The sequence below is a fragment of the Eupeodes corollae genome, chromosome 2 (assembly GCF_945859685.1).
Source record: "Eupeodes corollae chromosome 2, idEupCoro1.1, whole genome shotgun sequence".
NCBI lineage: Eukaryota > Metazoa > Arthropoda > Insecta > Diptera > Syrphidae > Eupeodes > Eupeodes corollae.
Window position 1 is genome coordinate 78,911,316 of NC_079148.1, and position 23,596 is coordinate 78,934,911.

General features: G+C 31.2%; 2 protein-coding genes and 1 long non-coding RNA gene across 7 annotated transcripts in view; 2 read left to right on the forward strand and 1 right to left on the reverse strand.

Moving 5' to 3' along the window:
- The first annotated feature begins 4,517 nt into the window (after window positions 1–4,517).
- LOC129945924 (HIG1 domain family member 2A, mitochondrial) lies at window positions 4,518–5,079 on the forward strand. The gene is made up of 2 exons (XM_056055899.1): window positions 4,518–4,796; window positions 4,869–5,079. Exons 1-2 carry the CDS (start codon window positions 4,655–4,657, stop codon window positions 5,027–5,029), a joined length of 303 nt encoding a protein of 100 aa, XP_055911874.1. The 5' UTR covers window positions 4,518–4,654; the 3' UTR covers window positions 5,030–5,079.
- Window positions 5,080–8,225: 3,146 nt separating this feature from the next.
- LOC129946047 (putative uncharacterized protein DDB_G0277255) overlaps window positions 8,226–23,596 on the forward strand; it is a 31,899-nt gene continuing 16,528 nt past the window's right edge. For 3 of the 5 annotated variants that reach the window (XM_056056068.1, XM_056056071.1, XM_056056072.1), the window contains exons 1-2: window positions 13,525–13,630; window positions 17,774–18,625. Coding sequence is in view for 1 of the 5 variants with exons in the window: in XM_056056071.1 (XP_055912046.1) it covers window positions 18,599–18,625 (27 nt within the window). In the remaining 4 variants the exon portion in view is untranslated. Of the gene's footprint in view, window positions 8,332–13,524; window positions 13,662–17,773; window positions 18,626–23,596 lie in introns of those variants that run through there. The other 2 variants (XM_056056069.1, XM_056056070.1) reach the window with 2 other exon arrangements.
- Window positions 10,418–10,873, reverse strand: LOC129946049 (uncharacterized). The gene is made up of 3 exons (XR_008781534.1): window positions 10,757–10,873; window positions 10,606–10,686; window positions 10,418–10,540 (listed from the first exon to the last, which is right to left on the reverse strand). It is a non-coding gene; the product is annotated as an uncharacterized LOC129946049 (long non-coding RNA).

Here is a 23,596-nt window from a genome sequence, read left to right on the forward strand (position 1 = left end):
ATGCGAGAGAGAGAGATAACGATATTATTACTTTTGTACGAAGCGAGGTGCGATGTGATGTACAAAGTATGGATAAGAGTGTGGTATGTAACCGGCACTTTCTTCCAGAATGCTGTGGGGAATATGAGCTGCGCATGCGTGTGTCGATATCTAGGGTTGTGTTGGCAAAGTAATGTGTTCATATATAGGCGTCATTTTTCGGATAAATTTTGCTTGTATAAACTTATGTTGACATCTCTGACTAGTATGCAAATCTAGAAAAACTTAAGTTATTATAAGAGGCCAATTATATCTATTGTTTGGTTTTTATCAATGAAACTATTTTTGTACAGGTCGTTTGCCATTGAAAAAAAAGTTCCTAATTGAAATCCATTAAATAATGAAAACTGTCATTGGAATTGTGGGAAATTGGAACATTAATCAATGGAACTATTCGTTTCCGTTTCGAACATAAAAGTATCAGTCTCAAAACAAATAATTTGTGTGATCTTCGAGCGAACAGTATATAATATTCATTTTTAATCAAGGTGAAACCTTTGTATATTAATTTGAATAGTACTGTCATGAAACACAAAATTCTAGTACGAAAGGGAGACCATGGGTCGCTGCCTGTACGAAAATTAAGTATGGAATATAAGGCTAGGCGCGCACATGCAACTTTTTCGAAACCAAATAGTTTGATCGTTAGTTGCCCAAACATCGCGCACATAAGCAACTCCAAAAGCAATCAACGAAATAAACCAATCCACAGGAAACATTTATTCACTTTTAATATCTTATAAACACGAAACGAAATTGTTCCAAATCTGTCCTATTCTTTCGCTTATAAAAGAAAAGAGTAGATATATTGTTGGAATTCAAAATCATATTTTTTTTAATACCATAAGTCAATACAAATTTCTGGAAATGGATTTTTACAAATTGGCACAACACAAAATACCCCCAACAAAATTGTGGCTGCGATTTTCCTTTTTTTGGTTTCCTTTTGCTGCCATTTTTGATGGATGTTAACTTTTTTCAATGGAAATAAAACATCTTTTAATTCTACTTTACTTATTTATTTTTAGTGATACAAAAATAATAGATCTTCAGTAACTAACTTTATGCTTATAACATCTCATACCTGACATTCTAAATGACATTCTTATTATAACTAATCATAAAATGAACTTATTCCCTTATTTATTCCTTTTAACTTAATAAGTTCAGATTAAGATCTCGTGGTTAACGTTAATAATTTAGGCCTACTGAATCACTTATTTCATCAATTTAACCGCCAGCACTGCCAAAGTCCATTAGAATGGTCGATAATACCGCTTCCATTTGGTCCCATCGCTCCCACACTATTCGCCGCATCCAAATACAAATAAGCTTTGTATTTCTTCATTAATGCAATTACCTCAGGTAATCGGACAATCAAACCATACTGAAAACACCAAATCAACATTTTTTTCCATGGTTTGCCTGTTTTTGGATCACCATTAATTGTACAATGTCGCAGAACACTGTTCAAATCTTTCATGTTTTTGTTTTCTGAATACTTTTGTTGTGGCTCCTGACAATCGAATGCCAAGTATAATCGATGCATGATTCTTTTCCCAAGTAGTTGTACTTCAGTTCTGTTATCGTGTTTCTGTTCCAGTGAACTCGAATGGCCAACCGTAGTCCTTGATTATGATATCCTCTGCCCCAGGGACACTGAAAAATCGGTGGATTCCAGCAATCTCGAGCTCTCCGATAGATATAGCGTAATTAGAAGCTCTCGAAGGCATCGTAACAAAACTAATTTCAGATTCAGTCAGTTCGTGGATTTCAAATCGATTTAAATCGCCATCTTACCTCTCGATTATTTTCTTTCGCGACTTTTCGGTCGCACATCAATTGATTGCTGTAGCCCAATATCATGAGCTGGTAAAATCCAAGATATGTTCGGATGAAGATTTGCTCCGATTAGGAATTAGGATCATCATAGAATCCAATCTTCCTGATACTGCTGCTCCTGTGGCTGCTTTTCCGTTGCAGTGTTGTTTATGTTACTTTTTATTGTATAAATTTGCATTTGCAGTCTGGTTAATATCATTCGGATTCGACAGCGACAGCGTTGTTTTACTCTTAACATTCCCATTTGTGAGAGACAAAATTCCATTTGAAATAGTTGTGCCGTTTGATGAGGATTACGCTTTAAACGATGACGCACTTTGATATGATTGAAGTACATAATAATCTGAAAATAAAAAAAAATTTAAATATGTTTTTTTTGAGTTACAAATAATAATAACCACCTCCTTTCAGTACATAAATACATTTGACGTTTAAAAAGTAGCAAATTGATTTATGAAAACAAACTTACGAGAAGGATATATTATTCTGCGCGTCTGGAAGTATCCTACTAACCTCGTCACACTTTAAAGAATCATTCGACTGATATGCACTAATACAAACATACGAAAGAAACTATTTAGTTGCATGTGCGCGCAGTTACCTTTAATTCCTTGTGACACAAACTAAGGAATTGGTTTGGGGTGATCGTTTAGTTTGTGTCAAAACACAAACTAAAAAGTTGCTCGAATTAGCGACCGACTGGTTTCTGCATGTGCGCGGACTCTCGTATAAGTCTATAGTGCTCAGTTTAGAAACCAAACAGTTTCGAAACTAAAAGTTGAATGTGCGCGCCTAGCCTAAGAGCGACTGGAAGTATAAAAATATTAAAATAAAATAAATTACTCAAATGAAAACAAAAATCAGTCGTTGCCAGCATTGCCTGAGATTTGTTTTATTCATACCTATCAATGTATAGAAGATATGCATATACAATACATTTAGTTGTATGTGTTTTAGATTTGTTAGCAGAAAATTGTATTCATTTGATTTTAGATTTTCTATTTTTGTGAAATCTGAAAATTTAAAAGCAACGTTTTCAAATTTAATTTTTGATACAATACTTCGTTGCCCTATCTTGAATTTTTCCATAGCAAATACATTCGATGTAGGTATTTTTAATTGTAATGTGGGTAATGGGTGGGTAGGTATGTAGAAAAGTAAGTATGAACAGAGCCAACGCGTTAACTCTGTGACGTCATAAAAACATATAAATATCGTGTGTCAACGTACGCACCGTCAACATTCACAGCAAATGTTGACTATCACACGATTAGACAAAAAATATATTTATTTAAGCCAACGTTATTTTTATTTTTTTTGTCATATTGGGGTGTGAACGAATGTTAAAATTGGTACAGTGTAAGCATATTACATAATTATTGTATGGTTTTTAATTATTGTAGATCTACAAATGACGTCTTTTTTACGTCAAAGAGTAAAAAAATGAGAATTTATGCATGTTTACCTATTTTAAAACATATTTTATTTGGTATTGTTTTTTATATTTTGTACAAAAACTGTCAATTCAATTTTTCTCATAATTTTGCCACATTTCAAAAACGTTATTTTTCGTTACATACAATTGTTTTGGAGATAAAATCATTTTTTGTTCGTAAAATTTTCGAGGTGAAAAATATTTTTTTATTTCAGTTTTTTTGATTTTGTAAACGTAACGTTAGGCTAAACCGAGTCATCTCAGTTTCCCCACAAGGTCGATTTTGGGTCGGCCCTGGTTCGATTTGATCTTTGGATCTATCGTGTATGGCCAGCTTTAGATTTACTTAAGACATTGCTTGATGCTGGTTGTCAAGCTGAATAGGTATCTTATTTAATCGTAATAAATAAAATAAATAAATTGGGTGGCGCAACAGTCCGCTTGAGAACTAGGGCCTAGTGACTGACAACTCTCAACCATTCCTGTGTGAGAGTACTGTTGTCAGGGATAGAACACGGGTACTAATCGTAATATCAACATATAAATGTTTAGGCTACTTCCAATTGAATATTTACAATTAATATTTTAATTGATCAAAGTTTTCACTACGTAACTATTTTGGACAAGGTTTTGACAGTAAATGCCAATGCTTAATAGTTTGTGTAGATTTAATAACGTTATTTAAAAAAGCTTTCAGAAGCTCTACTACAACGTCACAAACAATCACGTTTTAAAATATTCAATTTATGAAATATTTAAAAATTGCAATTTCCCATCTAATTCATATATGGTGGGATTAATAATGAACAAAATCACATTTTTTTATCTTTTATTCAACTACATGTGACCAATTTACTTTCTGTATCCAAATTAGGTACAACTATCCAACTACAAAATTTACCGTTTCTATTACTTTTATTTATTTAATAGATATGTGCAAATGAATAATAATTATAGCAATTTTAGAGCGTGGAAACATTTATTTCTATTTTAAATTAATTTTCAAAGTTCACTTTTTCACATACAAAACACCCAAAAATGAAGGAAATTCGTGTTGCGGTAATGGAAAGCCACTCCAAATATAATTCTATTTTTGGTTGTCAAACACATTTAAGAATGTGAACTTCTCTTCTAGTTGATCAGAGGGATTTATGAGTTGACAAGAAAATAAACAAGCCTCTGATTGTTGTGAAATGTTTTGACATTTAAATCAACCTCCACTGATTTGCTAACCGTACAAATGAAAAATATTTTTTGTGTATTTCATTTATTCACCAAACAAAGTTCAAAAACATTGAAATTAAATTAAATTAAAAGTCTTGTTTGATATTAAACAAAATGGGAAAGGTGGAAGAAATTGTTTTGTCCGAGGGCGAATTAGATTGGATTCAAATGCGAAAAGATTTCGAGTCTCTGCGTCCGGAAACAACAAGAGAGAAAATGATCCGTAAAATCAAATCAAATCCAGTTGTTCCAATTGGTTAGTACCTACTTAATAAATAGATACTGCGAAGATTATTACATAAGTTTTATTTATTTTATTATTCGTCAGGATGTCTAGCAACGGCAGGAGCCTTAGGCTATGGCCTTTATAACTTCCGAACCGGCAATCGAAAGATGTCTCAAATGATGATGCGTACTCGAATTGGTGCCCAGGCATTTACCCTGGTTGCCCTTATCACTGGTGTAGTTTTAACTTATAAAAAAGAGTAAAACTATGTGAATGTTTTGAATAAAGTCATTTGTTACTAGTTTAAATAAGATTTATAAGTGTAGTTCTGATTTTATGTTCATGGACAGAAGCGCATTGTTTTAAGTTTCACAAGCAACAATGCTTTTTGAATTAAAGTATAATATTGTATGCTTCATATGCTTAATAAATACATTTTTTGAATTATAAATGACAAAGAATATGTGGCATTAACGAATGCGCCCCGAACATAATTTTTTATCTTCGGTATTTTAATTTATACTTTTCGGAAAAAATAACAATTTATTTAGCCGTTTGAGGGTTTGTTTCCAAGGTGTCAATTCTCTCGGATTTATATATACTAAGAAAAAAAACAATTATGTAGATATTTCAGCTCTTTAGGGTAAAGAATATTTCGAAATCGGATGAAGTACATAGGTAATTGTTTCTTACATAGTGTTGTTGTCGTAAACGCTATGCATATCGTCAAATAATTTTATTGTACTATTTCATTTGCTTTCGAAATCAATTAGCAAAAGCAAAAATTACTTCGTGAATCTTAGAATCTTATTTTATAATGACATGCGAAAAAAATAAACATTTTAACGCTTAAAACTAGAAGAAATACAATTCATAGTCAATAAACATAATAAGAATTTGTTAAACCTTTGTCAAATCTTCTATAAAAACTGTCTTCAACCAACAGTTTTTGTATGGTTCCTTTTGGTTTTGATTGGTTGGCAAATTTTAGTTTTTGTTTATGCACCACAAACTTATATAATAATATATTAATACTTATTTAGTTGTCTATCACATCAGCTTTTTGAAATACCAATAACAAGTCTAATAAAAAATTGAAAACAGCAAACATAACAATGCTTCTAAAGACAATACAGTTCTTAAAAAATAAATTAAATGATGATTTTCCAAACTTTAAAAAAATAAGTATCGCAAGTAGTTTTGGAAAACTCTTATTAGTTGAGATGACTTGAATCTTTATTTAACTGTGTATGAAAATCACATTATTTCAATATTTTAAGCAGTTTCAGCATAAATGGTTGTGTGCTTCAACAACAAATTTTTCGAAAAGTTTACGAAATACCTACTATTTATTTTAATATTATATTTAAATAGCCTCAAAAATAAAAAAAAGTTCCTAGAGTGTGCAATTGAACTATTGGGCGCATTTACAAAGCTAGTGGCTACGTAGTCAAAATTCAACTAGCTTCGTGAATGCAAAACTACACTAAAAAGCTAGTCAATCTGAAACTGTCATATTTTTGACAAATGCAAATATATAAAATAAGAAACATTTTTGATTTGATAACTTTAACTTATCTTTTGTGTTTTTAAATTCAATAAAATCGAATTTAAAAAACAAATTGAATGATTTATATTTGTATTTAAATGTTGAATAATTTATTTAATGTTGAATTCGTGTGTCCTTACCGAGCAGCTGATTATGAAACGTCAAAATCATTCTCCACTAACTTTGTAGCCGAATATTTTACACTACGTCGGAGGGGAAATTTCAACTACTTTTGTAGTTAGATTTAGCCAATCATAATCCCTTGACTACGTAGCCACTAGCTTTGTGTATACGATCATTGAAAAAAACGCGTTTAAAGTTTCTCATTCTTGCATTTATTAATTTTTTTTAACTTCTTAAGTTATTTTGTTTAGTATAAATACATTTTTATAATTGAAAATTTAGAATGAAACAACAAGAACTTGTGTGTGCTACCACCAAGTTCATAGGCTGGAGTTATAGCTATTTCACGGGGACCAACCCGATCATCAGACTCCTTTAGTGGTGCTTAATCGCTTTATGTTCAATTTAATTTTTGAAGAACTTTTGCCCGAGCTGGGCTTGAAGAAGCGATCGCGCTTTGAGGATCTAGTGCACTACGCACTACGCCACCGCACCCAGATGAAAGTTGTAAGCCAATTACAGGTTTTTTCGTTCTATCGAACTATACTGAACCGATTAGCATTTTTCTAAGCACACACAAGTAATTGTTGTTGTTTTATTCAGGTTCCTTCTATTATCTCCTCTCTTTTTCATAAGCCAACGATTTCGATTGGATTCGTATGAAGAGGGACATTTTTATAAAACCTATTTCTTGACACTTTAGGTCCTTTTCTCGGTCACTGCCACAAACGCAAGTGTTTTTTTTTAACTTTAAAAGGTGACCCTCAAGGGAAAAAATGATTATGAAGATGTAATTAGTTCATTAAAAATCTTCGGAAGAGTATAATAAAATATCAAACCTTTTAACCAACTACCATTAACTTCAATAGCTTTCCCTAACGTTGAGAACTTCAGATTTGTTTTCCTTTAAAAAATTAAACGTTTATCTATTCCGAGTTTAAAAAAATTAACTTTTAAAAGAAAGTTCTTTTTGTAAGTTAATTAGTTATTGAACTAAGAACATTACCATTATTTCATTCAAAGTTTTTTCTGCAGTTTAGACTTCATTACTTGTGCATATATTTTAATTGTACCCGAATATACTCTCTTTAACACAAATCTAGTACTTGTGGTATGTAGGACGTGTATGTATAAGGCTAGTAAGTTAGTTGTTAGTTAATGTTATTAAGCCTAGTTTTATGAAATTTTGTCTAGCTTTAAGAGTTTTAAAAATTAGTTGATACAAATGAATTGAAAAAGGTGCGTAGGTACTGTCACGCAAGAGGTCTTGAGTTCAATCTCAGTCTGTGCCACCTTTTTTTTCTAAAGATACTGAGTAATTCTTGTCATGAAAAGTGCTTTGCCAAATTTGCTGTTCTTATTTGGCATGAAAACTGTAGGGCCCCTACATCCCTGACCTGACTTGCACACAGGAATTGTTAAGAGCTTTAAGCCACTAAGTCCTGGTTCTCTATGAACTATTACGCCACCTTATTTATTTATTAAAAAAGCATCTTGAAAAAGAGTTTTTAGGGTTGTTTTAAGGATACATTGTGTGGGCTTAAAACTTTGCCTCGTTTTGAATATTGAAATTTAATAAATCAATTATTTGATAGTAAAAATTATACTATTATTTTCTATGCACTGGACAAACCGATCATTAGTTCAACAACGCCCCACGAATATGACTTTTGGCAGCACCGACACACCTCGGAGATGACATTTTTCTAGCAGTTCGCTATCTCACTCTTTTCCTTGTGGCTTTGTTGAAAGGGAAAAATGAAATACCCCACGACACGACCATTGAAATAGAAAGAAAGAAATCAACTATCTCACTTTTCGACTGCCATGTTTATAAGTCGCGATTACAGTGAATTGAATCGCGGGAAAATTACTATTTTTTTGGTTTAAAAGGTAAATATTTTGCTTAATTTATGTTTTAAAGTGTACACAAACTATAATAGTGCATACAAATGTTCTATAAAGTTGAATTAAAATGTGATATTGGTGTTTTAAATCGGAATGAAAATAAATTTTCAACCAGAAATGGCGCAATCAGTGCATCTAGTATACATAATGTACGTTGATTTTTTCCCTGCCTGTGCCTGCCTTGCCTACTCCACTGCTAGTCTCTGCTACTACAAGGTTATTGTACCTACTATATTACTAGTAACTGTACTTTTTCATTGAAATGAGTGAATTTATTTGGTGTAAAATTGTGTAATTGCTTTAGATTGTGTGTAAAATGTTTGCATTTGCTATTGTCAAAATTTGTTTCTATTTTTAAAATCATGTCAAATGACAATTAATTAAAGTGAGTAGTGAAGTGATTTTCGTCGAAAAAAAAGATGGAAATTCTCCTTATTTATGGTATGGGTATGGGTATAGGAATGGGAGTAAAAATGTCGGTTTTTCTTTTCTCGTAAATTCTTGGTTTGCTTGCATCACCTGTTTCGTTCACTCTTATTTTATCTTCCCTTTCATGCAAATCAAATCAGCATTCTTTGTTGGATACGTTCGGCATGTTAAAAACGTCACATTGGCATTCTTGTGTGAATGGAGGAGTATGTGTGTTATATGAATATGATCCAGGCTTACCAGATTAGACTATCAAAAAATGGGTAATCAGTTTTCAAAATTGACAACAAAAAATAATAAATAATGGAAAATGACCGAAATGTAATCTCAGAAGATTTTTTTGGCGATTAAACACCGTTTAGTAATGAACAAATGATGATGAAAGATGTCGGAATTTCTTAGATGACTTGTATTGAATCATTGAAGTTAAATTCTCCAAGGTGGAGTCTTCGCTTTTGTGACGGGGCAGAACATGAACATAGAAAGTGAGACACCTTTTCTCCTTCCTTCATGCAGCTTCATGCTGTAAATCTATTGTAAAAGCTCGCAAGTTGAAAAGCGTACCTACCCATTAAGCAGAGTCCTGAAATATTTCTTAAACGGACCTAATGTGTAATCTACCAACTAAAATGAGTTGCTAAGAGCGTTAAGCAATTAATTTGAATAATGGAAAACCTAAAATATATTTTTGTTTTTTTCCTTCTATCTAAAAACACCTTGAATTGTCTTAAACTTACACTTAAAACTGAAAACCTCGGCATAAAGTTGCGATAATTCTTTAAGTGCATATAATGTTTCGTGGGCTACAAATAGTTATAAATTGGGCTATCGAGCTAGTTCTGGACATGGCAACCCTAATATTCACTACGAAAATTGAGTTAGGTGCTTTGTGGTTGTGTGTGTGTTGAAGTGATTTTTTATTTTTGTTTCCTTTAGGAGAATGATTTGGAGGGGGGTGTAGAAAATCCATACATACGCATATTATAATCGCCTTCCCAGTAGGAAATTTCAAAAAATTCATCGGTGAATCACCAACTTATTCCTTGGTGAATGGAAGCTACACCCCATGAAAACATGGTGAAAACATCAGTGAAATTAACATGGGGATTGGATTGGCGTTCACCAAGTTGTGAATTTCATGGTGACTGTTCAGTGAGGAAATCACCAAGCAAGTGCATTTGGTGTATTCCAAAGTGTATTGTAGTTGATGAAAAATACCGCGAATTCACACCGGGGAAATCACTGGGTTAGTGGAGTTGCTGATATACTTGTGTACTTTACATTGGTGAAAAATGTGATGAATGTTCACCAAGGAATTCACTTTGCAAAATTGAACGCCTTTTTCATAAATGAATATTGACCAGTGGTTTCCTTAGGGAAGCCAATGTAACTCATTCACTAATGCAAATTGACCTGGCGAAAAATTTCGTGAATGTGCATAAATGAAGTCAATCATGTTTTTATTATCGAATTATTTTTTACTCATACCAATCATGTAAATTTTTATGATTTTATAGAAAAAAATGATACCAATGTGCAGATCCCATTTTTTACCTGCTCCGTGGTGACACACAAACGTTTAAAGTCCGCTTTCATTTCGTCTAAATCTTTGGATACAAATATTTAAAAAAAAACAGTCATATAATTTTTATGATTTTATTGAAAAAAATGCTGCCAATGAGCAGATCCCATTTTTTAGCTGCTCCGTGGTGACACACAAACGTTTAATGTCCGCTCTCATTTCGTCTATCATATCTTGTTGATTCTATACAAAATGTAAAGCAGATATATAGAAATTTTATTTAATAAAATAATAATAGTTATAATTACCGTTTTCTTAAAAATCCGCCTTGGCTGCTTTGTGGGTGAAAATTCAATGGAGTCCATTGCCGACTGTTTAGATCCGGAAGCCTTTAGAAAAAGAGCAAAAACATAGGATTAGATAATTGTAGAAAGGGATTTGTAATTTAAATAAAATTACCTGAATATTTTCCTTGTCCATTTGAACACAATTACCTACCAATTTACCTAAATATTCACTTTTTTACGCTTATAATTTATTTTTTAAACTCTTTTTAATAATTTTAAGCTTTACTCAACCATCCTTCAACCATGCGTCGCCATCACCGTCGGTCGTTGTTGTTGGAAATAACTTTGTTTCTCGAAGCAAACCAGGCTGACGAACGGGAACGGCAATTTTTTATTGTATGTAAAGAACCCGAGCATTGAAATTCTAAAACTGAAGCCAATCTCCGTATTATTCAGTGGCAGGTAGAGAAGAAAAAGGCAAATATAAACAAAAACAAAACACCCATCTCGTGCTTCATATCGGGAATGAAATATTTTACAAGGAAAAAGATAGGGTGGATTGTATAATCATAGGAAAAACGCAATGCCTTTCAGTAAGGATTTCATTGCATGCTATTCCTCAATGATTCGAGTAGCTGATTTCCTTGGCGATTTCACACAAAATTTTCATTGGTGAGCAAATTTCCTACTGGGTTAATAAATTATGTGTTGGTATGAGGCTGAATGTTTGAGTGTGTTTGTGATTTGTGGGGAGTTTTTGATTTTCTGGTTGATGGTGGAGTCACTAACTAGCACCACCTTATAAACGGAAAATACAAGTTTGGAGCATTTATCGATTCCCCAGTGCAGCGGGCCAACGGTATTGTTTCTAAACAGTGAACATCAACAACATTTTTTAGCAGATTTCCGCTGTCAACCTACTTTCTATTTTGTTTCTTTTTTGTAGGTAGCATTTTTTTTGGTAGCAAATTTTAGTTGCCTTGACAGAAAAAGAAAAATACGATAATGCTGATGGCAAATGGAATTAAAAACCAGAGATGTTAAATTAAATATGTGTTCTGCTTGATGTTTGCCTGAAATTCACCAATCTTAAATAAGTTACCATTTCAATAAAACACCTTTTAAAACATCTTGCACTATTAAGGATATTGATTTATGATTTTTTGGTTTTCTTTAATAGATTTAAGTTTATTTTTATTTCTTAACTTCTTTTCGATCGAAAAGATATTAATAATTTTAAATTTTTAAAGAAGCTCAGACTAGAAACGGGTATAATAATTCAAATTTGAAAATCTGTCTGTTTGAGTTTTTTAACACGTAACTATAACACATAATCAGCATTTCAACTCGCTCCCAAATAAAGCAAATTATGCTTCACTTCGCTTATATACACACATACATATGTAGGTATGTATTCACTACAAGTAGATAAGAGATATTCAAACTAAACTTGTTAACTCGAAAGAATCCAATTAGTACGGGTACCTACCTCCAATAAAACAAATGACATAATTTTAAACTACATTTTGTGGATTGTGATTTTTTGTAACGATTTGCTTAGAAAAAATGTACAATATTTGTTTAATTTTTAATACTGAGTAAAAACGTTTTGAATTATTTAGTAGCTAAGTAAAATTTTTAAAAATGCTCCATTCTCAAAGCTTTGTCATATGGCCCCCAAAATTGATAGTCATGGCTCCAACATTCATTTACGACTCACCGGCAAAATTCGTTGAAGAAATTAAGTTATTCGTCCGATTTCCTTTGACACAAATTCTTCTTGGAACGAATTTACTACTATTTAACCTTAAATTTAATTTGAAACTTACCATATATTGCCATAGCTCTGTGTGATAAAATTGGGTGGCGCAACAGTCCGTTGGGAACCAGGGCCTAGTGGCTTACAACTCTCAACCATTCCTGTGTGCGAGTACTGTTGTCAGGAATGGAGGGGACCTACAGTTTTAGGCCAAATCCGAACGGCTAATTTGAGAAAGCACTTTGAATTACTCTTGGAGAATTTGTCAATTAGTCGCAAGAGGCAGGACCCCTTGAAAAAGACTTTGTATGGCACAGGCAGGGATCGAACCCAAGACCTCTGGCATGACAGTCCATTGCACTAATCATCATGCCACGGGTACTACGCTCTGTTTGATCAGTCAATATAATTAGATCCGACAATCATCTATGTATACCAATCTTGAGTAAAATTATAACAATTTAACTTTGGATTTTGACGCTACATTACTTCGCAAAATTACCACCCTTGTACAATTTCGGCTTACAAATAAATGGTACAATAAAGTTTATGTACACACATAAGTAAAAGGTTACATCCTAGTATCGTGAAAATAATTCCACCACCCACCAACAAGACGCTGACGGAAAAGGAATACAAAAGTTACTAAGGCCTACCAGATGTGCAAATGTGCAATCAAAGAATTTACAAAAATAAAGTACGCTATTGTGTGAGTTTAATGTTAATTTAAAATCAGTTGAGACTTTTCCAAGTAACTTAAAAACGTGTTCCTTCTTTTTGTTACATTTAGCGAGCAACCTAGGCTTAACAAAATAATTAAGGTTCTTATAATGACTTACGTAAGACATTTATCGTTGGAAGTTTATCCATGGTGCCATCCCTGACTTATTTTTTTGCAAATTCTCATTCTACTCTCGTTTTCTAGTTCTACTACCTTCCTCTCGCTCTGGCTCACTCTTTTTTATTTTACCATATTTTTTCGCGCTAAGTTTTCGTGCGCATGTCACACACAAATTAACATTTTAATCCCATCCGTATCCATACACTCAGTATATTGGATGTGTGAGTGCAAAAAAAGTCGTAAATTTATATTTTGTTTCATCTTTTCCCTATTGCCTACCTGTTCTCTTCACAGAGAAAAACAGAAAAGGAGATACAAATTTTGTACAAAATTTTTTTTGACATACAAGTTGCTGCTGATTTAAATTACTGCACTTGCACTTATTCGACGCGAAATTTGTCAAATCTCTCGGTTTTTTGTTTGTTATTTTTTTTACACCAGAAAAAGTAAATAATATTAAGCAAAAAAGTGTGCATGGTAATTTTGTTGTCATCACCATTTCATAATAATTATTATTTTTGCTAAAACCAAAACCTAACCAATGAAATTTATAATTGGGAAAAAATCGTGTCGAAGAAAGTTGTTCCGAGTTGGTTTTTTTTACATTTAAATTTTTGTTTGTACCTACATTCGTATGGGTAGTGCAGTGCTTTTACTTATTTTTCTTGGATTTTAATTCAAGTGTAACTATTTTCCAATTGATTTAATATAAAAATATAATAAGTTAATTTTTTAAAGTCTGTCCAATTAAAAGTTATAAAATGTCTTATGGCTAAGTTAGCTTTGTTGTCTTCTTATTATTCTTCGCCAATTACAGTCGGTTGAAAAAATGACTTAATTTCTTTTGTTATAAATGAAATTCATTTTTGTATTTTTTTTGTATCCACCTTCGTTGTTATTTTACATTGCTTCCCATTTTTTTTTTCATTTTCTTTGAACAAATAAGTGAATAAAAAAGAAAAAATAAATATACTAAATAGATGAGAGTATACGTCATTCTTTGTTAAGCGAAAATGAAAATGTCAAGGGGGCTGAGATTGGGTGTGTTATTTTTCTTGTTGCTTCTATTCTAATTTCACTCCTCATTCACTTGACGGCACGGCACGGTAAGTGCAGTAGCAAGCGATTGAAATTACAAGAACAAACTATGTATTATGTGGGGAATAGGAATAGTGGCTCGTGATTTGTGACACTACCATAAATGACCTTGACGATGACGGCGAAAAATCGCACAGTGAAATATCCTCTTTTTAGAACCGCTGCATCAGCGGCAGTATACCCAAACAGGGAGGCAACCAGTTACGTTACCTTAACTCGAATTCGATTCTGTTGAAAATATTGTACCTATATGTAGGTACCATACCAGCTTATAGCTTCTACGAGTAGAATTCTCACAATGCAATAATTCGGAGTCGATATGACTTATCTGCTACAGTGGGCACATTTTTATCATTTTCATCTAATATCGTAATGTAGCTATACATATTTTGTATGCGTTTTTTTTTCTAATTTTGCAATGATGTATTCACGTACCAACTATGTTTCTTACCAAGTTTTGTAATTTGGGTTTTTACATTCGAATTATCTGTAACCAGATTAAGCATTTAGCTTTATCTATTACCTTTTTACATTTGACTTTAAAATTAAACTCATCCTTTGCTTTCGAAATTGGTCAACCAACCCAAGTCAAAGTGAGATCTTTAGACTCATGCTTATGCAACATTTGTTCTATTTGGACCTTATCTATTTAAAAAATAGAAAACAAAACGAGTTCTTTCTTTAACATTTAAAACCTTTTTCACTGGTTATATCCTTGCCTTTAAAAAAATTCAAAGATCAATAAATGTAACCATGGCCTTTTGCATATTTACCTACAGTTAAAAATTACATCAAAATTTCATACTGACGTTCGAAAAATAAATTTTCCTTACAAAAATGTATGTAAGTGCAAGTAATTCGTATACGTTTTTGAAGAATTATCAGTACTCTACTAATTAATTTCGTTTGATGAAAAACAATTGACGAAAAATAGCAAACACTTAAAGATAGCTTAGTCTTTGTATAGAGGTAAAAATCTAAAATTTTGTTGTTTGTTGTTGAAAGAAGAAATTTAAAATGAATGCAACTTAGATAGAATGATAATACACTTTATATACGATACAACATTATATTTTAATCTTTCCATCTTGGACAGCCACTATAACCTAACCTAACCTATTTTCAGGAGAAAATATATGAAAACATAAGTGATATAATTTTACCATTGAACTGTTCATTATTTTAACAAATCTTCAAAATATTCTGGTACTTAAAAATGAGGTTGACATTAAATTGATAGAATTGGTAATTAGCTATTGTCGATTTGATTAATACAACATTAATAATATATTCGAACATTCAGTTTTTGTTTCATAGGTGCAAAAAAGAGCCACGCTTATCGCATCTTCTTGGAAAAAACTTGAACGAAATAAGCTCAGGTGTAAATGAGCAATGTTTATTGCATCTTCGATAAACCTTGAACAAGATGACTTTAAAAAAATGAAAGAGCTGAAATTCAAAACCAGTATTCCCACTGTACGTTGATTGAAAACATTCCTCTAATATCTAACCTAAAAACAGTTTCGGTGACAAGTCTTGTTATATAGTTTAAAGTTTTAGTCTATCCCCCACTGAGTACTGATTTCAAACATACTTCCACTGCCAATACTGTCAATAGCTACAGTTTTCCCTCCACCTAACCATTTATGTATGTTTTTAACAATCCCCTCAAAAAGGAAGCAAAATTAGTTGACTTTTCTTTTTTGTCCTTCTTTGTTGTTGAAAATGACATTTTTATTTAACCTGTTGTTGGTCTATCTTCTCTAGTATCTTTTATTTTCTTCTATGATTACATTTTTACTTATTTAATTTAAAAATATGTATTTATATGTTATCGCTTCTCTATCAACATTACTTTTAAAACATCTTGAAAGAGAGGAAAACAAATAGATAAAAAAAGAAACTGCAAGTTATATAACCTGTTTTTTTTTTTGTTGCTGTGTATGAACATAGATAAAATGTAAACTACCTGACGATGACGGTCAGATGTGGTGATTCGCATATCGTTAAAACAACAAGAACAGCAACAAAACATACCGAAAAATAAAGCCAAATCGAATAATAATGCCATTTTGAAGATAGTGTGATTCATGCGTTTTTGTCAAAGAAAGAAATGCATTTTTAGTTAATTTGTTTTCTATTTTTTTGTTTTACACTGAAGTTTCTTTATTATTACTACATGCATACGTAGGTAGATACATATATAATGTATGTAACTTATTTGTTAATCTAAACTATTCATGCATCTCATTCGTAATTGTTTTTTTGTTTCATTTAAATATAATTGTTTTTATTATGATATCACTGTACATAAGAACACATAACGTTAAAATACGCATAGTTTTTGTGATACTGATAAACAAATTACGATAAAGTGTTTGACAGGTTTGGTTAATATTACTGGCAAAGGGTTTTGTTTTATTTTGGTTTTCAAGTGAACAGTATGAAGAGCGTTTTATTTTATTTAATATATTTCTATATTTGAATTAACTGTGTTATATTATCTACAAACTCTTAAAGAACATGATATGCCCAATTGTTTTAGACAAGTTTATTTTGTTTTAGTTCTTATTTGATGTGTAGGCATATAATTTTAAGAGGCTGCTCAAGTACGCGGTCAGCCTTTCTATTGATTCCAACAATATGTACTTCTTAATCTTTAATGAACACTAATCTGTGTATCACATTTGTGAGGAGGAGAGTTAGTTATTCGATCCAAACAGCTAAAGTATGAACCTATCTCAGTGTTAACCTACGAGTATCTAGGAATGAATGAATGCGTTTTTTTCAAAACGCCATTTAATAGGTTTTGTGATTATCAATGGGAACAGTAGGTTAATATTTATTGAAATGATTAATTTTTTGTTTGCATTTATTATTAGTACACGAATATCATCAAAGTGATAGTACAAAATAGTAAATTTACATTAATATATGTAAAATAATGTCAACAATGTGTAAGTGTAATCGTTGTCTCATTTTTATTTTTTTTTTGTTATTTAAAAAAAAAATAAATGCAATTCTCTTAAGAAATTACATAATTTCAAATTCTAGTTCAAGGATGATAAACTATTAAATCCTTGAAAAAATTCGTACTAACCTACATAATATCATTTCAGTTGGTAATTTTAAAGCTCAGGCAAAGAATTGGGTTTTATTTTTTATTGACTCAAAATGTATTTTGCCTTTACTTTCGTATATTCTGCAGAAAAAGAAGTACCTCATTTTCTTTTGATTTCATGTAGATAACTTACACAAAACAAAAAAATGCGTACGTTGTAAATTTAAAATAACGATATTTAGGACATCTGCCTTTAAAAAATCAAGAGAAGTTTAAAAAAAAAAACAACCATTCATAATTTAATGTTTTTTTTTTAATCTTCATGTACATAATATTTTATATGATTTCACAAACCTAGATACATATTTAAAATAAAGTTAATACCTATGTATTTAAAAAATAAAATGCAAATAAATGTTTATTTTTTTAGAAAACAAATAAATTCATGAGAGTGGAGACCGCAAAAAGGTGTATTCAGTTTTAAATACTGATTCAGCAATGGAATTCTAAAGAAAAGAACACCCATAACAACAAAAAACAACATCCTTACCAAACTGCAAATACCGGACAAAAGTCAACAAAGTTTAACAATTTGTTGACCCAAACGAAGACGACCCCTCTAATTTAATAAATTAGAAAAAAACAATTCCCATAAAATACTATTATTTAAAGAAACAATCAAATGCCGCGTTAATAATTTGCATCAAAGCAAATTACATAATACAGCAAAACCAAAATTCACATTTACATTATGATTTACTAAAAGGGGATATAATAATATAATAAACTAATGCAAAACATCTTATAAATTCACATCAGGCACCCGAACGTTAAAAAATTATTTAAAACCACAAAAAAAAATCAACTTGCAGTAAATTGTTCTCTTTTCTCGCTATCAAAGAGATTAATACGCACTTGCAATAAATAATAATTAAATTTAAAGAAGATCATATTAAAAATTTTACTACGCACATAAAATTTGAATTCATATTCATAAAAAGGGAGCACTTGAGGAAATTTTAATTTTCAAACAACAAAACTAACACAATAACCAACAAACATGTGCGCCACTACCATTAATATGTTTCTTCTAACTAATTTGGCTTTTAGTGCTAATGCACAATTAAAACATGAATAAATCAAACCACCATAAGCAGCAAGTAGGCCAGCAGCGTCTTACAGGGCGCCCAAATCACGCGGCCAAAAAATCCAATTTCATCGTTGCCGAAATTGGATTTAATCACTTGATCACTGAATGACATCGTTTTTAAAGAATTCTAAGGTAAGTTCAATTTTTTTTTATGTAATTTTTTGGTAAAATAGAATAATACACTTAATTTACTATATGTTTCGGCAAAATAATCTGAGTTGTATAAATAAGGTCCATTTCGTTTTCCTCTTTTTTTGTTATAAATACATAATTATATTAATGTTTCCTCTTTTTTTTGTCGTTATCATTTCATACTCCCTATGCATGTTAAAGAAATTAAAATTATATCCCATGTGTTATTGAATAGAACTTCCAGCTTTTTATTTGTTAATGAGAAATGAAAATAGAAGTTGGGTACCAACTAACATTTATGTGTTTGTAGAATGTTTGACAAGATGATTTCCAACCGTCTTTAACAGAAAAAAACTTTAAGCTTAAATATGACAGTAGCTGTTTATATTATTTGTGGCCTTACAAAAACAAGAGGACATTATTTCATTTGAAATAGTTATATTATTTTCAACATGAGTACAGATTAAAAACCACTTCCATTTTCCATGTTTACACCACTTTTAGTTACGTTTTTACTAATTTACCTGAAAAACTCCAACATTGATTTCAGCGTCTTCTGGTTAAGAAAATTATTGTCCAATACATTTTTTTGACGTTTAGAATCGAGAATATGAAGCTTCTATACAAAGGTTATTAATGTACTCTTACCTTAATAATACACATTAAAAGTAGCATAGGGGTCATTCTCTAAAACGATTATCGTCATTAATAATGTTAATTAAGAAAATTTAAGTTAGAATGTTTCGGACAAAAATTGGTTATGTTACAAAGTGAAAATGAAAACTCAACAACAAAATGAAAACGGTTATGAAAACATTTAAGAGATAAATCAGAACCTCTATCTCTTGCAACCAATATGTAAGCATTTTGTATATACAATTCATAAATACGTATACAGTGAGTGCCATTAATATTCTTTTTTTTTTCTTTCTTTCCATAAAAACACTTTACTTTTCACTTTAAACTTAAAAATATTTAAAAACCAGTTTTTCTTTAACATATTTTAATTTAATAATTTCAATATTTATATACATTTTTTAATTTAAAAAAAAAAACAGATTAACAAAACAAAATAAATAAAGAATACGATAACTCAAAAAATAACACTTACAGTTGTGTTCATAAAAATAGCAGTGCTCTCCAAATAAAACAAAAAGGCCTTCAATATCAACGTTATAAAATATTTCATTAAACTTCTAATAACAAACTAAAATATTTTATTCATAATAACAGAAAATAAGTACTATCGATTTTTTACCGTTAGCTTTGTCACAGTAAAAACCGTTTTTTAAATAGTAATGCATGACAAAGTACTAGATCTATTACGTAAGAAGTAAGAAAAACTGTAATAATTTATATGAAAGTATACAAATAATGTTAGCTTACAATTAGTACTTTGTTGCATAACCATTGTTTTTTATGATGCTTCGCATCTACAAGGTAACGAGTCCACTAAATCCTGACACCTCTCGACTGCTTCCCACAAATTTTTCGAATTCTTGGGTTTTGTTTTATGAACTACGTTCTAAACATCCCCCCACAAATTTTCGATGATGTCGGTTGGGGGATTGAGCGGGCCACTCCATAACGGATAACTTCTTCTGCGCAAACCTTGATTTTGACTTTTTTGACGTATGCTTTGGGTCATAATCTTGTTGGTATACCCAAACCAACAGCATTTCCTCTTCAGCATAGGGTAACATGACCTCCTCGAGAATTTTCACATACTTAGTTGCATCCCTTATAAACCCGATTTGATTAATAGGCCTGACCCCGTAGTATGAAATATCATAATATTTACTCCACATATTCTCGACGACCCTTGGACCCAAAAAGGACGACTTTGCTTTCACTGCTCCACAGAACATTTCTCTTTTGCCCAATGCCTTTTTCGTAATGAATGGTACCTTCCGTTGACTTCGGGCTGGTAATTTCGCTTATAAAAAACGTCTTCGTATTGTGACAGCGCTAACAGACAGTTGAAGTCCATTTCTTATTTACCTAGAGCCTATGGAAGGGTTCTGTATTGCTAACTGAACAATTTTTCTTTTAGTTCTTTCAGTATTCATCCCGTTTGGGCCTCGCATTTTCGCATTTTATTTTGGCACTTTAAGGCGTTACTGACCATTTCTGCTGAGCGGCCTAGGATGTCTTGAATATTTTGGTAGGTTTTTCCCTCCAAACACAGTTTTCGAATAAGTTTTCGAATTTCTTCGGGTAGTGTCTTGACCGTCCCATTGTTTATTTTTGAGCTAATATTTATCAACTTTTTATATACTAGTATGTTACAAATACTTAAAACTTTAAATAGTAAAATATTTACTTACCGAAAAATAAAAAAATGTGAATTTTTATAATTAGGCTAGTTTTATGAATTTTTGTCTAGCTTTAAGATAGGTTTAAGAATGAATTAATAAAAATGAATTTAAAAAAAAAAGTGTGATAGACCGTCATGCGAGAGGTCTTGAGTTCGATTCCTGTCTATTTTTTCGCGGGTACTGCCTCTTGCGAGGAATTGACAATTCCTTCAAGAGTAATTCTTGTCGTGAAAAAGTGCTTTTTCAAATCAGCCGTTCGGATTCGGCCTAAAATTGTAGGTCCCTTCCATTCCTGACAACAGTACTCGCACACTTTAATTAATTATTAATTAATTTTTTGATTGATCTTTCTTACGTTGATTTTAATATTTTGTTGAACAGGGTGTTCATTTATCATGATTGGATAAAACTCCGTCCAGTAGCTTGGACATGTTTTTTTTATAATTTTTTTAAGGTATTCAATGCCTATTTTGCTCCATTCTTCTTGAGGCTGTTGCTTGAGTGCACGTTCAGCGTACGGTTGATTTGGATATTTTCTTTTTGCATTCCATTTACACTTGCACAATTTTGGGTGCACTTAAACGACAATTTGCTTTAATTGTTCTTGGTTTTACTCATCTGCCTCTTTTGTTCGATCCTTCCTTCTCTTTTATAGCTCCAAACAATATTACCGACGTTGTTTGGCTTCATGTCTAAGATATCAGCAATTTGTTTGCATGTTTCACCTTTATTATGTTGAAAAATAAGAAGGTTTCTTTTTTCAAGGCTTGCGCCCCATGATTACCTTTTAAATAAAACCAAACGATCTTACAATAAATTGTTTTAAAAATGTATGCAAACGTCTAGTGAACACTTTATTTTAACGGTACTCTTGACTAGGCAAACTATTAATCGGAGCAAATGTCAAAAATAAGCAAAGAAAACAAAAAACCGAACATTAATGAAGCGCTTACATGTGTCCTTTTTGCGTTGTGTATCGTATATCTTAACGCAATTAAGTGATTGCACTATTGTTTTAATAAAATATTCAGAGAATAATATACTAAAAATAACCAAATAATAAACCTAAATTCAACTTTTACTACGAGAAAAACACCAAAAGTATGTTAATGAATAAAACCGAATATTAATGACACTTAATTTATGTACGTCAATTATTTTTATCCATTTATGAAAACAATTATAAATTTGATCAAAGTTTTCGAATTTCGAAAAAAAAAACCTTTTTAATGGAAATGAGAACTTGCCAGAAGGTTGTAATAATAAACCTTCAATATTAATATTAGCCGTAACTATGGCGTTAAGACTTTGTATTTATTAATTTTACATTGACGATAGATTAATAATTTACAATAATATCATACATAAATAACTTAGGATATACATATAACGATTTTATACTGAAAGCTATAGACGAGACAATAGTGGTAAAGTTTTGTGAAGAAAATTATTGACGATAGCGTAAATGATAATCGTTTTGAAAATTACAGAACGACCACCCTGGATATTGGACAAGCAAAACCCCTATTTTCTTCTTTAGAAACGCTTTTGCCAGTGATCCTCGAAGCACAGCCAATGGCAATACTTAACTTTTTAGCATTTTATTTTTAATGTATTTAATATTGATCAAATACCCTAAAAATACTAAACACGCCATAATAAGCCACTTTTTTCTAATATATATATATATATATACACACATTTCAAAAGTTCATTCATATTACTGTGAAAAATTATAAATTTATGAAGAATGTGAAGGGTCTGTAAGTTAGTCAGTCAGTATCGTTAATATGAGTGTAAAGTGTACAATATTTTTCTAGATTTATAAGATCTAATCGTTCTTACATGTTAATAAAACAGAATTGTTCAGAGAAGTTATTATCATTTTATTATCGCTTTTCTATTGCCTGTGTGTATTTGTTTATTTTTGATATTTTGCATATAATTATAAACATTGGATCAACAAACTTATTTCAACAAGGATCAGGTTTTAGTTTATTGACGTGCAATATAAAAACGTCAATTTGAATACAATTTCGTGGTTGTCGTTTTCCAAACTGAAAATACAAATTGGCGTTTTGTTTGTCCTTGATGTTCATAAATCCTTATTCTTATATGATAAGTAACATCAGTGCTAGCCTGTTTAGCTCAATTTAAAAACGTTGTTCGATTTGATTCCACTTGTGTAAAACATTTTTTTTGATTAGTTATAACTTAAAAAGTTCTGGAATGCGTACGTACGTACATAAGCAGAAAGCCAGAATCATTTCAAGAGCTACCAATGCATTCTATTTAACGTGCTATGTTAAAGCTCATGTCCATATAGACATGCCCGCTTTAATTGACGCATTGGAAGCAACATTGAAGCATTTATTCGTGAGATATCGGCCGAAATATTGGAAAGAGTATGCCAAAATTGAACTAAGGGGATGGACCATTTGAGACACAGCCAAGTTCAATATTTGCATGAAACATTAAATTATATGGACCGTACTATCGATTCAAATAAATATTACCTGAACTTTTCTGAATTGTATGTGTTTTTTGTTTTAAAAAACTTTCCTATAGCTTTTAAAAAATCACCCTTTATATAGAAAGACGGGATTTATGGAAAAATGCCAAATTATTCATTCTCTTTCAATTTTTTTTCCCA